At 37.1% G+C, this 16,169-nt stretch overlaps 3 protein-coding genes across 3 annotated transcripts; 2 read left to right on the forward strand and 1 right to left on the reverse strand.

Moving 5' to 3' along the window:
• Window positions 1-90: 90 nt before the first annotated feature.
• LOC133872675 (uncharacterized) lies at window positions 91-6,965 on the reverse strand. Its single transcript, XM_062310252.1, has 9 exons — window positions 6,353-6,965; window positions 4,928-5,113; window positions 3,999-4,091; window positions 3,240-3,422; window positions 3,062-3,164; window positions 2,797-2,982; window positions 1,279-2,516; window positions 631-1,091; window positions 91-538 (listed from the first exon to the last, which is right to left on the reverse strand). The coding sequence occupies exons 1-9, from the start codon at window positions 6,539-6,541 to the stop codon at window positions 478-480; spliced, it is 2,700 nt and encodes an 899-aa protein (XP_062166236.1). The 5' UTR covers window positions 6,542-6,965; the 3' UTR covers window positions 91-477.
• A 1,940-nt stretch (window positions 6,966-8,905) lies between these two features.
• Window positions 8,906-13,210, forward strand: LOC133872227 (uncharacterized). Its single transcript, XM_062309674.1, has 9 exons — window positions 8,906-9,096; window positions 9,213-9,275; window positions 9,370-9,425; window positions 9,523-9,616; window positions 10,136-10,196; window positions 11,512-11,593; window positions 12,278-12,333; window positions 12,496-12,559; window positions 12,735-13,210. Exons 1-9 carry the CDS (start codon window positions 8,959-8,961, stop codon window positions 12,796-12,798), a joined length of 678 nt encoding a protein of 225 aa, XP_062165658.1. The 5' UTR covers window positions 8,906-8,958; the 3' UTR covers window positions 12,799-13,210.
• A 1,898-nt stretch (window positions 13,211-15,108) lies between these two features.
• Window positions 15,109-15,453, forward strand: LOC133873453 (auxin-responsive protein SAUR19-like). The gene has a single exon (XM_062311153.1). It carries the CDS (start codon window positions 15,109-15,111, stop codon window positions 15,451-15,453), a length of 345 nt encoding a protein of 114 aa, XP_062167137.1.
• The last annotated feature ends 716 nt before the right edge of the window (window positions 15,454-16,169 follow it).

The raw sequence follows: 16,169 nt of genomic DNA on the forward strand, positions 1-16,169 counted from the left end.
AGAGTCCAACACAGGGTGCAACAATGATGCCACAAGCAGAAATATCTTAAATCGCACTTGAAAAAGGCAGACACGGTAATGCAGAAAGAATGGAGGCACGAAGAACCTTTCGAATAGGATAATACCCAAAAAGTTACATCATTACAGCTGCAGAAAGTAATTTCTATATGAGTTACACCAGACATCAGCAACAACAATATTTTTGTTTTTGTACTGTTTTACCTACAAGGGGTGAAGAAGAAAAACAAATGCTGAGATGAAACCACATCTCAAACATCCTATATATCAACATCTCTGTAAAACACAGCTATCACGATTGGAAGTTACAAAAAAAAGTAGAATGTACAAAAATGCCTTCGAACCACAAACAGGAAAAAAATGGACTCCATTTCTTGAGCTTCCTTGTAGGTTGAAGCTCGGGCATAAGTTGCCTTTGTTAGTATTAACTGTTCTACTCATTCATACTTCCCACCGCAGTCAGCCAGATAAAGGTGGGAAGTCATCTTCATCTTTCAAACGGTATGATTGTACCCCAATCCTACATGTCCAAACAAAAAAACTTAAAAAAGAGTCCCATATATGTCAACAAGGGCCGAATAAAAATTGACATGAATGGTGATATTCCCATACCTATCTTGATTCGTACCCAATACAGGCTTTGGGCTTAGCATCCCTGGAGATGGAAGGCTTCCGCTTGAGTTTTGAGCAAGTGCTGCGCCAGAGTTTTGTTGCCAGCTCCTTTCTGGCAAAGATCCCTCCACTGGCAGATGCCCAAATTCAACAACTTTCTCAGACGGATGAGCTGAACCATTGGCATTAGAATATACCTTCCTTCCAGGGGAACCAGAGGGTTGGTCTGAAGACCCAGACTTTCCGCTACCATAAACAGGGAATTGTGCTTGTGCCAACTCCCGGCTGCTTCTCTCAGACCAATTTGACTCAGGGGTTGGCATGGCATGACCATTGTTCCGAGGACTTCTCTCAGACCAATTTGACTCAGGGGTTGACATGGCACGGCCATTGTTACGAGGAGACCTTACTGGTGCTTGATTTCTTCCCCTTGGAGTCAAGGGCCTGTCCCGGTAATGGTTCTGCAAAAATTTATGTGTAAAAGCACTTTAAGATAATGAGACCAGCCACCTGAACAACTGAAGGAAAAACGAAGCTGCATACAGACACCAAGATCGACCAAGACAAAACGCCACAAACATTTCAAGGTTTCCACATAATATCCAAATACCAAAAAATAAAAAATCCAGAGGCTCAGAGTAAGTATACCGTGTTCGGAATATATGTCCCTGTTCCTCGTGGCTTTGGCATCTCTTCCATACCAAATACAGCACCACCAGGTAATATTGGTGAGTTCAAGGCGTAGAAGCCTGACCTTGGGACAACACCATTGGTGTTCCCCTGGGAAAACACATTCCCGTTCAGCTGCACAGACTGTCGTATTGCATCCCATGGCTTCCTGCCATGGAACTGTGAGAACAATGTTGGAGACATGGAAGTAACAGGTGTACTCAAGGCAGACTCATAGCAACACCTACCACAACGCAAACTGTTAACGTGACTCTCGTGGTCCCCACTGAGATCTGACAAAGATTTCAATGCTTCAGGATTTCCAGAAGTGCCATTTAATATCCAATAACCACGATAATTAGGATAAAGATCTTCTGAGGACAAAGCAACTGAACTCAAACGTGAAGGGCAGTGCTTCAATCCAACAGGCGACAGACAGTCATTATCACTAACCGAGTGGTTCTCATCCTGATCACCATGCGCTATAAAGGCCTTCTCCTCGGGAGGTGCTTGCAGAAGCCCAGACAAATCTTTCTTCTTGGTATAACCAGAGTTTTCTGGCTGTTTTTTATCTGAATTTCCATCCCCATTTCCGCTGAATGTGTGAGAGAAATAGAGATGAGGTGCATGATGCGCTTTACCCAAAGGGGATATTCTATCCTCACAACTCGAAAGGGGAGATTTAGATGCATCATTTGAGATCATAAGACCTTGAATTCCAGAGGTGGCAAGGTCTTTCACATCCCCAGAAAGACGGTATTCTGAAACAGTAATCTTATTTGCAGATTCGTCAGCTTCCACCAACATGGTTGAGGCTGACACATTCACAGAGCTTCTTTTTGATTCATCCACAGCTCTGCCAAAGCTCATACTGGTCCCTGATGTCTTGGTATTAGTGAATCCACCATGTGTTGGTCCCTCATAACCCAACCTACATTCCCCTGTCTTGCCATTTAAACAGGAATATTCTGATTCATTAATCGTCTGATCTTCTTGTGAATCTGTACTAGAAAATGACGATGCGCTGCCAAATACATCATGTCCAGACATCGGGCCAGGATCCTGAACATCAGGCCTCTGCCCGTTTCCATGCCTATCCAATGTGTTTGAGAAAAACTGACGAATTTCATCATCAATGTTTTCTTCTGGCTGGGAGAGGATACGCCCAAGCTTTCGAGCACCATATGTGAAAGCACTCCTTATTCGGTAAAAGTTTCCTACAGAAGTTAATCCAGGTTACTATAAATCCACAAAAGTAACTGAAAACACTTTTAGTGCAGCATTATTTGGAGCCCAAAAAATGTCAATTGTTTCATGAAACTTCCAAAAAACAAAAAGGAAACGAAAAGAGAAACTTCCTACAATTTGGAAATTCAACAATTTTGAACTCACATATCATTACAAGACTAAAACAATGAAAAACCTCAAATATTTCAGTTACATGGGATGAGATATAGAAGAAGAGGCCCCGCCTCACTAAAGGAAAGGGACTTCTACCTTTGCTCACACTGCGGCCAAGGTTGTTATTTTCTTTCAGCGGATCAACTATATTAAGATGCTTTGGGGGGAATGTCCTTGAATTTGTCTCATACCCCCTTGAGGGAACTGAAAACATTTCCAAACATCCCTTGAGATATTCATTACTGAGCAATAGATCACCACCATCGTTTTCAGGTGTCTCAGCTGCAAAAAGGACCAAACAATGACTAAGAGAGATCTAAACCAATAGAGTGTGCCACACATGCTAAAAGATGTTGCTCACCCACGAGTTCTGGCAGTGAGGATATTCGAACTGGACCATTCAAGCTGATGCAGTAGTTGTCCCAGTCAAATTTGCTAAAGTAGTCCAAAAATTTATATAAAACCTAAAAAGAAAATCTGGTTAAGTTAATATGATACATTTGAGTAGCATACCAATGCTAAGTCCTGCAAGCACTCACCGCTAGAGGACCATTTAGGGATGCATGGAAAAGATGGAAGATATATAGAACCAAAGTCTCCAAAGCATATGTAGAAATCAAGCCGTGATGAGCACCCAGAATACGGCTCTCATAGTAGCACCAAGCCTTAATCAGTATAATACTACGTTTAAATAGATTATCTTTGCCAATCAGACGATCAGTCTGTACACTCAGCAGAAATAGGGACGTTAAAATCCAAAAGCAGAACCTGATCCCACAAACTCAAGATGACCAAAGGAAAACATAGAAGAGGTCCACATCTGGTTAGTGTAGATAGTTTTTATAACATGATTTGTAAACTATCCTGCAGATGTTAGTAAGTCAGATCCAAATGAGCATGAAAACTGTGAACCATTAGAAAAAAGATATGAGGGTACTGTCCCCAGATCTACCAGTAAAAATATAACTAAAGGAAAGGAAAACCAAAGAAGAACATTGATAAATATAACAATAGATACATAAAATGTCCAAACTCCACTCTGCATTAAAAAAAAAAGAATTAATACAACAATATTAATATTCTATATATTGCTTCACCTGAAATGAAGTGGCTTCATGATCTTAAAGCTATAAATCCTTAAGCTTTTCAGAAGTAAAACAGAGATATATATCTGACAAAAGTGCAGCTTCCCATAAATGCATTCATGTATAACTTGTTAACTACATATAGTCAAGCATCCATTCAATATGCAAGAAATCAATCTTCATTTACATTAAGGAATTTATAGAGAAGGCTACCTGCTCAAGAAAGCATAGCGTACTGAGCCCTCCTAACTGATTGAAGGAAATATCAACCACAATATTCTGTACAAGACATTTTACAAGCTTAACCTGCCAACAGAAAACCCAACACTCAAATTGCCAAACATTAAAACCAGTGGAAGAGTAATCGGTGATGTAACTTCCAAGAAGAAAAACAATGCGTCATTTAAAAATCATACATGAAACACAGCGTATATTATAAAAGGAGCAAATTATGAAAGTAAAAGGATATGCAAGCATGCATACTACACAAACCAACCACCAAATCATGGACGGTGGAGTTGGTAATCAGCTTAAGCAGAAAGAGATTTATCACACAGTATCTACAAAAAGAGATTCTAATGCACAATAAGTCTACAGGCTAAATAACCTAAACTGGTCTGTAACACCTAGATTTATCATTATTTTCCCCTTAAGAGCGAGAGAGAAAGAGAGGGGGGACCTTGCAAGAACCACTCTTCTTATCAATTACCCAAGACCAAATGACAATGATGATGATGATGCAAATTATGACAAATTTTATTCACAAACGTAAAACAGCAAGGTGTCAAGTCACTTTCACAATCAAACCATAACTTTTTTACCACAAAGCCTTCACGCTATAAAATGAAACTAAACATAATATTGCACACATTTTCTTCGCTTACCACTTGGTGCAATTAAGAATGTTCACTTCTAGATACAAACAAGCGAACGCCCTCAGTCTATAAAATGAAAACTAAACGTAATATTGCACAGATCTTCATTGCTTACCACTTGGAAAAATTAAGAATGTTAACTCTATATACACAAAAGTGTAAATAGAAATTAAAAACAGAATTATATTATTAGAAATTTGCATGTCCCATACTTTAGGCAAAAACTATTTAATTAGAAAAGAAAGATATGGATTATAGGCTAGAAACCTCTGCCCGAATCAATTGGACATCCTTTACTTCAAACTCGGCAGCCCTGTTGTGATCTTCTCTTTCAAGGACCGAACAAACTTCGCTGGCCAAAGCCTCCTCGACATTGAGAGCACCAAAGGCAGTCAAATCAATATCTCCATCAGGCAGATAGGTCTTTAATGGTACAGACCCAAATGGAAATACCTGCAACAAACATGAGTTAGACAGTAATCTACATTTTATCTAATATTAAATAGGTTTCACTCAAATCAAGGCTCATTCCATGAATTTCAATATTTATAATTGGATCCCAAAAAAAATAATATATAAAGAAAAAGAGGCGTGCCCAGGAAGGAGATGAAAAAAAAGAAAAAAAGAAAAGAAAAGAGGAGGACAAATGGAGAGATTCAGAAGCATGCAAGTGGCTTAAATAAATACCCAAAAATGATGTAAAGATCATTATCGACTCATTAAGATCAGAATTGGTTCCCCCCACCTCAAAACCCACATCTAGGACAAATGACGATTAATAAAGAAATTAAACCCATCCCAATAATTTCATCTAACTCCCAACAAAGGGGAAAATTATTGCATATGACAGTCATACCATGCGACACTCACAACCACCCATTACACAAAATCACATGACAGGTGATTTGTGGAAGCAGTATACCATATGACCTTAGCATAGAATTATTACTACAATATGGGGAATAACATCTCGTCACTTTGTCCCTATCTTCTTTGAAATATCAATAAACAAGAAACATACCCCAAATCATGACACTTAGACATATCCCTCTTGCTCATCTTCTTTGACATCTTGAACAGCATCAAACTTTGCTTCAACAAAGGGTACAGGTTTATAATCAAATGGAAAAGAGTCTTTCAATTGAAAAGGTACGACCATGTCAGTCCGGCTAATTTCTGTTAGACAGCACTTTTACATCTTTTGCAATAGATAAATAGAAAAGCCGTCCACTCTAGGCATCGATTCAATTCGCAAGTTCTTAATCATTTCATACACACTTCAACTCCTCAAACGCTACAATTCCATGACCACTCGGAGAAAATTCGTTAATCTTGCTATCTAAAAGCGCTCACAACTCAAAACTCATTCTTAATTGGTTTCTCTCTTCTGGATAACTGAACCGAGCACACATTGCCGGAATCCAAAAATCAATTACAAAAAGTGATTGCAGTTACAATATTAATCTAAGTAATTCTTAGTAGTCTAATTCAAGTATCAAATTTGAACAATTACCATTATCTGTAATAAATTATTCACTTAAATAGCTCAACTCCAAATTATCCCCAAAATTTCACACCAAAAGAAGTTTTATATAAGATCATATGAATATATAAACAACTTTTATACATACAAACATATATATATATATGAGTATATGTACACGTAGGTATATGTGTGTATAGGTTGCTCACCTCACAACCAAGACGAGTTCTAATGAGCCTCTGAACGTAATCAATAACCGCTTTCCTCCTATTTTCAGATACAACGGTCGGCTGTACCTGGGCTATGACCCCCTGCGTCGCTTCCTCGGCTCGTTGCAAGAACTCGGCACCAATTGCCGTTTGATTCGGTTCAGGCCACCAATCCCTAAGATCGCCCATGAAATTTACCAAATTCCCCGAAGTGACAGAATACAAGAGCGAAATTCCCTCACAGGCGCGACCCCCCACCGAAGGCTCCAGAACCCGCCGGTGCACAAATCGACGGTGCAACCATCACGTGTTCGAGTTCAAGGCCGAATCGAATGCGAATCAAGGTTGTTGATCTGGAGTGAGATTTGATCTTCGGGCAATCGGACGGGTACGGACGGAAGTGACAAAGCGACGGGCGATAGAGACAGAGTTAAAACCAGGTGCTGATGGTGGTGGGAAAAGAAAGAACCAAAGTGCTGGTAGAAGTTGAAGAGTGGGATTTTTTGTCGATTTGAGGGAAACTTGTGAGCATAAATATGCAAGTTTATCCCAAGTCCCAGGTGTCCCTTTCTTCCTTTCCTTCTTTTCCTTCCGTTCCCACGGCCTCTTTGCACTCTGATGTTCTTCGCTAATCCTCTACTTTTCGTTTCAGAATTTACCCTTTCCCTTTTGAGGCCACGTGTTAAACTTAAACCTAGGCATGTAAAAAGGGGCGGTTAACCCGCTATAAGCTTTTAATTATTAACCGGTAACCGCATAACCGTTTTTAAAAGTGATTAAACTACTTGGGCAAAGGCCATTAGAGATTTTAGGGGTAAGCAAAGACGATTAGTAACCGCTAACCGCCCCCGCTTAATATATATATATATATATATATTGAAAATTTGTTTATATTTGTTTATTTGGATTTGGATTTGTATTTGTATTTTTTTTTAAGAGATATTTTAAATTTGTTAATTTTGTAACAAAAGGTCCAAAAATTCTGTCGATAAAAAAAAAAAAAGGATACAAAGCCCAAATTAAAAAAGCGGTTTTAAGGGTAGGCGGAGGCAGTTAGTAACCGCTAACCGCCTCAGCTTAATATAAATATATATATATATATATTTTTTTTTAGTTTTGGATTTGTAATTTTTTTTAATAGATATTTTGGATTTGTATTTAAATTTGTTAATTTTGTACCAAAAGGTCCAAAAATTATGTCCACCAAAAAAAAAAAAAAAAAAAAACTGGCACAAAGCCCAAGTTGCGGTTAACGATTTTAACCAATAACCGTTAATCATAACCACTCGTGTACCTTTAGTTAAACCTTCCCTCTCGGGCTTTTGGACAAGGATCATTAATTAGGCTGTCCAAATTTCAGCCCGAATTTTATTAAATATTTTTGAATATTTCATAAAGAGTGAAATTTGCAAATTTGGGCAGAAAGAAAATAAAATAAAATAACAAATAGGTGCAAGGAAAGGACAAAACCCAAAAAGTTAAGAGGTGCAGGCAGGGTGAATCTCATTTAGCCAAAAGATGAGCCAAAGTGACAAAAACTCATACGTAAATGGACATATCCAAGCAAAACAAACACTTTTAACACCTTGATGGTAGTAGTTGAATCTTCCTTTGTATGTCGACTAGATTGAGATTGATTTTCAATACCTCCTCTAATTATTGTTTATTTCAATGAATGATCAGATCTTTCCACGTCAGCCAAATCTTATTCTCTCTTTTTCTATCCGTTGCGGCTCTCATCAGTCCTATAATCACTCTTTTTGAGTGACAAAAACCTTTATTTTTTTGCCACAAAAATGGTTTGGCCGCTTTAAAAAAAACAATAAGGGTGGTCTGACCGCCCATTGAATCACAGGAGTAGTTTAGTAACTCTTTAAAACAAGCCGAAGATGGTTGGCAATCCCAAACATATTACAATTTTACATAATAATGTTGATGTGTCCAACATTATTATATATATTTTTAAAAAAAATATTAGACACATCAGTATTGTTGTGTAATTGTTGTATAAAAGTTGTACAAATAACATATCTTATCCGAATAAGGATAACGAAACAGAGAATATCAATTTTTTATTATTATAATTTTTGGCTAAAATGAATGGCTTAGGTTGGAGATATTGCAAATGATGCAGTAGGTACGGTATTTCACTCGAACATAAATTTCCTACAAATCAGTTTATTGAAAATTTTATACAATCTACATATAAGACTGATATATGACATTTAAACATGTGAGAAGCACATATTTTTTTTATTAATGCTATTAAAAAAAATGTAAGAAATGCATGCTATTAAAACAACACGTGCTTCTCACATGTCAAAGGATATTTGTTAATCTTATATATGAATGGTATAAAATATCTTACAAACCGATTTGTGAAAAATTTATATCTATTTCACACCGTCTCAAATTCTCAATCGATGCTGAGTGGCTGACCAAATAAATTCACAATTTTCTTCTTCAAAGGAAAAATTATAACTAGGCCCAAGTTTGGGTAGCCCGGCCCGGTCCACAGACACTCGGAGCTGGTTCAAACGGGTAGCTTAGGCTACATTTGTAAGGGCAGTTGGGGAAAAGAGGTATAGGGCGAGAAATTGCAGAGAATGGGCGCAAATGGACGACAAGCAATGGTGTCTTCGTTGGTGTTGTTACTCTCACTGTGTCTGTCGCTGCCGTCGATCTCTCTCGCTTACAGGCCCGGAGACATCGTCCCCATGAGCCAGATGGGTCAATACCACTCTGTTCGTACTCCTAAAGCCCTATCAATCTCCAACCCTCTGCATACACACATATGTGTGTGATATTAGATTAATGATATAATTTGTTGATCATTGAATCAATGTATTGTTGATTTCAGTCTAGAACTGTGTGGCAAGATGTGATTGGTCGACATTGCCCCACCTTTGCTGTTAATCGCGAGGTGCCGTTTGAGTTTCATCATTTAGGGTTTTCTTTTTCTTTTATTTTCTTTTCTTTTCTTAAATATTGATCTTGTTGATCTGTGTACTGCGTAGGCGTTGATTCCGATACCAAAGCCCGTTGGTTACACGGGAGCTGATCCGTACAAAATGTGAGGAGATTTTTTAGGTTATTTTGGAGATTTGTTGGTTGTTGGTTCTTAAGCGGTGTGAGAATACGAATTCGTAAGAACATTTATTCGTGTGCAGATCGTTTCAAGTTGGAAGAGAAAAGTTTCTGATTCCATGGCTTCTTGTGATAAATCGTAAGAGTTCTGAGGTTCCGATGATTGATGTGCATTTGGTAAGAATTGCCTTTAGTTAAAATTAGCAGTTCTCATAATCATTCATCTTTTGAGCATCTAATATAGATTTTCTAGGATAAATCCTAACTGTTATTTCCAATTAAATGGTTCAGCATACAACATAGTGAGATACAATGAATTGAGGAAAAATTAAGGATCCTTGAGGTGGTTTGGGTTGGAGAAAATTTCTCAAACCCAATCTATTAAACTGACATGAGTGCAAAATGCTTGTGATTTTAAAAAATGCAATGCGAATCACATGGATTTTAGGCACATGTCACTTGTAGTTTAACAGATTAGGTTGGAAGAAATTCCCTCAACTCCATTTGGAGAAAAACTTTGTCCATGCAGAAATGAAAAAATCTGAACCATTTAACTAAAGATAATTTTAAAATTTTAAAAACAATTTACCTAGGAAATCCAGAGGATTCCAATCAGTGGAAAATACAAGCACTTTTCTGTCAATTTAATTGACTGGTTACTAATTCCTGCTACATATTAACTTGAATGCTATGCAGAGGTACTCGGGAAGCGATTTGCATGGTGTCACTGCCAAAGTTTTGGATATGCCTCACCACTGTATGCATTTCCACATAAGTTACTTATCAAGAAAGTTCCTGAATAATTGATGTCTTCCTCTATATTGGTTTGTTAAAAGATGAAGACAGAATCTCATACGGGAAACAGAAGTATCCCCTCCTATTTATTTATATTATTTGTTCAATCCAATTTGTTTCCCATTTACGACTCAAACGGATGAAATGCCATTCTAGAGCTTGAGAAACAATGTCCTGGTGCGAAATTCTGGAATAAGTGCTACAGCCCAAGATTTTAGATCCTAAGGTGAAAAAGGGACGAACTTGATTTTAAGTTTTTTTTTTTTTTTTGGGGGGGGGGGTTGGGGGGGAGGAGAGTATCTTTGACACCCAAACAAAGCAAATAACATTCTAGGGCTCGGGAAATAATGTCTAGATGATATGCATTAATTAGTTGATGTTCTAAATTTTGCTATCTATAGTCTGACTTTCTTAGATTTAATTACACATTTTTTAGCTTTTGAGGATGAGGAAGCATGGTTGGTGTTAGCTTATATTGTCATTCTTGTCAGTTGGCCTAGAAATTTGTTGAGAATCACATGTTGTTTCTGTTTGTTTCTATATAGAGCTTAGTACCCGATACAAGCTTTGCATAAATATTTTGGCCTCAGCCATGTGAACACCGCTTTGCTCTTCTGCCATGGTTTTATGGGGCTTAAATTCAGTCAAAAATCAAATGCTTTGCCTGGACAGTGAAAGGGGACAGTCATTGGCTCTTATTTAAATTTCAAAGTACTTTTACATCTCTTGTATCTTACTGGAACTTGTGAATTTTTTGATTGCCTTGGGATTTTGTCCTTTATAATTCTCATTACCTTATCAAGTCTTCTAGACAACTGTGTTGGATGTTGAACAATTTCTTTTTTTGGTAAGCACGTTGAATAACTTACATTCAGGAAATTCCCTGTATGTTATCCAAGAAACTTTGCCTAGAGCTATTTTGGATTACTGTCCCATGTTGTTGCTTTTTTGTCCTAGTTATTCTATAGTGGATAAGAGAGCATAACTTAAACTTATGACAGTTAGATCATGTTTTAAGAATTAGTGGATGATATGCTTGGTATGTGATAGAAGAAATATTGCTGACAAGATTGATGTTCAGATACTTAATTGTGAACTGTGGCGTCCTTGCTATGAATTTTAGACAAATATTTTATTATCTTGACTTTAGAATACCATGAAAAGCCTCAACAAGTGCCCACTGGATAGTTGGTCCTATGTGTTTTGAGAAAATTTTAATTCATTTTGCTGATTTTTAAGGAATTTAATCCTGTATCTTAAATATCTGTCTTTAACAGATGTTGAAATCCATCCAGACATTCGTAAGCAGTTCTGGGATCTTGGACATTGGCCAAAGCATGTGCTTGTTCGATATACATGGTCAGTTTGCTGGGAGTTACATGTTTTAAAGTTTTAAACATTATATGTATTGGTTACCGGGTTCATTTTGTTGCTCTTGTTTTTAGTGGTTACCATTATCTCTGTTTTGCCGAACAGTTCCTGATGGTGCTGTAACAATATGAAAATCCTAGATTGATTTGTTGAGTGTCTGATGGGTAGGTTCTTATACCTGCCCTACCGCTAACTGACCAACAGTGGATTCTATGTAGATGTGCTCTGATGGCATGGCAATGTGGACTTGTCGCTTTGTTCTTATTTGCTGTATTCTTGACTAGCATCAGATTTTTCTAGCTAATGTAATCCTAAGTTTTGCTATTCCGTAATTGACATTCTTATTGGGCGGAATTGTTTGGCTATGCTCACCTTCTTTTGGTGGATCATTTTATTTTATTTTATTTTGTACTACAGTGAGGCGTGAATGTTGTTTTCAAAACACTCTTGGATATGTTGAAAGGTGCAAAGTCTTGGTTGGATCTGCTTTAGTGTTGGATTAAGTTTTTCTTCTTTCTTTTTTTTTTTTTCTTTTTTTTTTTAATAAAGGGCATATACATTGCTTGATCATGCTTTTTACCAAGTGTACAATGAACATTTTGGAAGTCCGGCTTTTTGTTTCCTGCAAATTATAACAAACTTAATTTAAGGCTGTATTCTGATATATTACAGGAAGGAGCATTCAGAGATAGATGTTACTTCTGGATTCTATGTTTTGTTTGGATCAGGTAAAAACTTATTCTCAATTAGGAATTAGGTCTGGTGTTAGCAAAAAAAATGAATTGCCAGAATATATGATTTTTAGAGGGAGTAAACTCAATCAAGGGTCCTTTGACTCTCGGGTCCTTTATTCTCACTATTGCTACTAAACATCTTTATGCGTAAATCAGGACTTATGCTGTCATTTATTCTCTCAATCTACGTCTTGCAATCGTCACGGGAAAAATTAGCAAGGTATTCTTTTTGCTCCCATTATGATGAAGCCAGTCACTCTACTGTCAACTAGTCAACTTGACTTAAATTTAAGGGCTAGCCTACAAAGATTTGTGGTAGCATAGTAGTATCATTCTTATGATTTTTTTCTCTTTCATCGATTTCCCTGAGAATGGGTATCTTCTGTTCTTTCCAGGTTTGTAAGGGAAACTGTTGCAGAAAGCAGCATGCCTGCAGGAGGAGTGGCAAAGGTTGAATAATGTGAACCCCAAAGGAGTCAATACACCATCCATATGTGCAAATATAAATCTTATAGAAGTTCTTGAGATTTCTTGGGGAAGGTATCTTCCCTCAAACCCACAAACAGCAGTCGTTTCCGTGCAAGAATTTTCTTTTTGCTCAAGGATCAATATCACTTGATGTCGAAACATTTATATGTCAAATCCAGCAAGTCATGAAATTGAAATCCACAGGAGTGTGGACAGTAGACAATTTAGTCGTTGAGAGTTAGGTTTTCTTCTTTTTGTTTTTTGAATAAAGAGAGTTGGGTTTTCTACAACTTCTTCTAACTGGCCTAATGATTGTATTCGACGTGTAGTCTTTAACAGTACCTCAAGAACATTTACCCACTCGAGGGGTTTAATAGTATGCAGCAATTTTTTTTTCTTGGCAGATTTCTATATATGAATATAATATAAGTTTATGTCTACTAAGGAACAAAAATTTTCGTCAAGCCATTATGCTGTGAACATCTTTCTGGGGGCCTCTCCTCTCTCTTTATCTTCTGATGGTTGTTGCACAATCGGCAACTTGTATCACAAAATCAACAAGTTTACAAATTTAGGGCATAACCACAAATACCTCTGAACTATTTAACCCTAAAAACTAAATGTAACCTTTATTAAAATTAGACTTAACCCTTTATTAATGTTTCGACACCTTTTAATAAGAAATTCTACCATCTCTGCCCACGTGATAGCATATATAATTCACAGGAGCTATTGTCACAATACACAAAAAATAGCGAAGAGATTGAGCTTATTCATCGTAGGCTCGTAGTTCATCCATTAATTTTGTTTATAGAGAAAATGAAAATATATATATATATATATATATATATATATATGATTTGTTCGAAATTAGGTTGAAAATTGTGTGCTTCCAAATAAGCTCTTCATTTCCGGGGATAAATATTTACCCAAAAGTTAAAAGAGATGACATAAGTGAAAGTGACAGATAATATTTTATTCAGCATTTAAGTTGAAAGCCAAGAACCTTCATGGATGCCATAGAACCAAAAATTGCTTAGGTGCATCTCTTTTTCTTTTTTCTTTTTTCAAAAAAAAAAGAAGAAAAAAAAAAGAAGAAACGAGCTAAAAAGAAAAGCAAAGAAGAATTGGGGTTTTGATTCTTGCAACTGAATTACCTCCCCACTCCAAATTAAAGAAATGAACTTATAAAGTAAATGATTAATCTTCAACCAACATGAACAAATGGATCATATCAACCAATAATTCTATGAACTGTGATCCAATAATTTACATTAGAGTTGAAAACCCCAAAACAACCGAATCAAACAATTAAACAAAGAACAAAAGGTTACGCTACCGAAAGAAATAAAAGAATAAAATGACAGCTGATAGGGTATCAACATGCACAACTTAATTCGGCAGTCTACTTTGGCCTCCCCAAGTAACCGATTGAAGAACTCAGTACTGTACGCAAGCACGATTGGGCTGTCATTATAAATATCAAGTTTGTTAGGCTGTGACTCGGCGAACAGTTCTTTGAATGACCAGAGGGAGAGATATTTCACCGGAACTTCGTACCTCTTCTCCTCTTTGCCCACATATAGTGGTACGTGACCTCTCGGAACTCGAACGGCCTCCGCGTTCTCAGCCTTTGTGAGCCGTTCATAACGATTCTTGGAACGGATTCCATTTAAGTACTTGAACAGCCAGTTGACAGAATGCATGATTGTTTGAATCCTGATCGAGACTCTGACAAAGCTTTTAAAAGAACCCTAGCTAACGAGAACCATCGAGAGATGGAATACTGGGATAGAATGAGACTTGATTAATTATATATGAACCTTACTGGTTTCCTAAATAGTACTTCAACCATGTCTAATCTGAGTGGAAGTAGGAGTCTTATTTGATTGGCGGACAACGTACGTATTCTAGTTCTGTTGGGATTACTACAAAATTAGGTTTGAAGAGTTTTCTTGATTGGCCGCGTTGTTATCGTCGCAGGCGTCCAATTAAAACATTGTTGTACGTACAAACGTACGTACGTACTAGAAAATTAACTGTCAAATGATTTATTTATGACTAGGCATAAACATAAGAATAAGCTTTGATTTAATTAGAAAGTTGTGATTTTACACGTGGGCATTGAGACACCTATTCTTAATCTAATTAACACTACTACTATGACACGGAAACCTAATCCTAGTCCTACTCGATCGAACATCTTGTATTCTTCCTTACTAAATACACGTACAATATTCTAATTAAGATAGATTGCAAGTTTGTCTTCGTCTTCGATCGGGTGATATAGATCGATCATCGATGGCTAAGATTCGAGAAAGACTTGGTTGGGTCAAGGCAAAGCTAGGGTTGAAGTACTGTAGCAGAGACTCAGACGCCATGATCATCGAGAAAAAGGAGGAAGAAAAGCTTGTCCCCAGTGGGTTCTTACTATCAGTGGATGTGGATGAAGAGCGTAGACGATACATGGTTCCCATCACATATTTGTCTTCCACGATGTTTCAAGCGTTGCTTAATCAGTTTGAGGAGGAGATTTTGGCTCAGAGAAAAGGGCCGATCACGTTGTCTTGCTCCACACAGATGTTTGAGTGGGTGCGGGATCTTGTTGCTGCCGAGAAGCGCGACTGCTCGACGACTCATGCATGAAGATTTTGCTTCACGACCGCGTAATTGTTGATCTAGACAGACGGTTCACGGTCGGTTAATGACAAATTTGAGAGGCATGTAGTTAAAAAGCAGGACGATGATTGCATGCCCCCTAAATAACATGTTTTTCATATTTGGTCTTTTTTTTTTTTTTTTTTTTTTTTTTAAAAGCATATTTGGTCGTTGATGCGGGATGGATGTTAGGTCGTTGATATAGAAGCTAGAAAGAACTCTTATTTTTCTTTTTCTTTTTTATTTAAGTTTTATTAAAAATTTAAAAGCAATCTGACAAGGTGGCTGACTGGCTTCTTCTTGCTTTTTATTTTTTCTCCTCCGCCATGTTGATCGCAAAAACTTGTCATTGTCACTATTCTTATCAATCAACCTTAATTGTCAGATTCTTTTAAGAATCTAAATTAAGTTGCATTATTACTTAATTCAATATGATAACGACATTGCATGTCACATAAAAGGATAACCATACAGCAACAACAATATCCAATCCAGACTACCTATTTATTTGTCTATGAGTATATATATAAACTGTCTCCCTGTACGGAGTGATAACCATTCGGGTTTATAAGTTGCCAGCTTGGATTCGTGTTGTATAGAAAGGATACAACTATATGGGTCGATACAAGTATAATTTATTTAATTACTCGTGTCAAATCCTTTAACTCTAACACAGCCTATTTAACTAAATGCATGGATACTAC

Source organism: Alnus glutinosa, chromosome 7 (assembly GCF_958979055.1).
Source record: "Alnus glutinosa chromosome 7, dhAlnGlut1.1, whole genome shotgun sequence".
Lineage (NCBI taxonomy): Eukaryota > Viridiplantae > Streptophyta > Magnoliopsida > Fagales > Betulaceae > Alnus > Alnus glutinosa.

What these genes read in the sequence shown, in the direction of transcription:
- LOC133872675 (XM_062310252.1), bottom strand. Translation starts at nt 6,541, where the DNA reads ATGGGCGATCTTAGGGATTGGTGGCCTGAACCGAATCAAACGGCAATT. An exon ending in CGCTATGCTTTCTTGAGCAG is followed by an intron (nt 3,423 to 3,998) that starts GTAGCCTTCTCT and finishes CTGAGTGTACAG; the next exon opens with ACTGATCGTCTGATTGGCAA. An exon ending in CCCTAAATGGTCCTCTAGCG is followed by an intron (nt 3,165 to 3,239) that starts GTGAGTGCTTGC and finishes TTTTCTTTTTAG; the next exon opens with GTTTTATATAAATTTTTGGA.
- LOC133872227 (XM_062309674.1), top strand. Translation starts at nt 8,959, where the DNA reads ATGGGCGCAAATGGACGACAAGCAATGGTGTCTTCGTTGGTGTTGTTA. An exon ending in GGAGCTGATCCGTACAAAAT is followed by an intron (nt 9,426 to 9,522) that starts GTGAGGAGATTT and finishes ATTCGTGTGCAG; the next exon opens with ATCGTTTCAAGTTGGAAGAG. An exon ending in TCACGGGAAAAATTAGCAAG is followed by an intron (nt 12,560 to 12,734) that starts GTATTCTTTTTG and finishes TGTTCTTTCCAG; the next exon opens with GTTTGTAAGGGAAACTGTTG.
- LOC133873453 (XM_062311153.1), top strand. Translation starts at nt 15,109, where the DNA reads ATGGCTAAGATTCGAGAAAGACTTGGTTGGGTCAAGGCAAAGCTAGGG.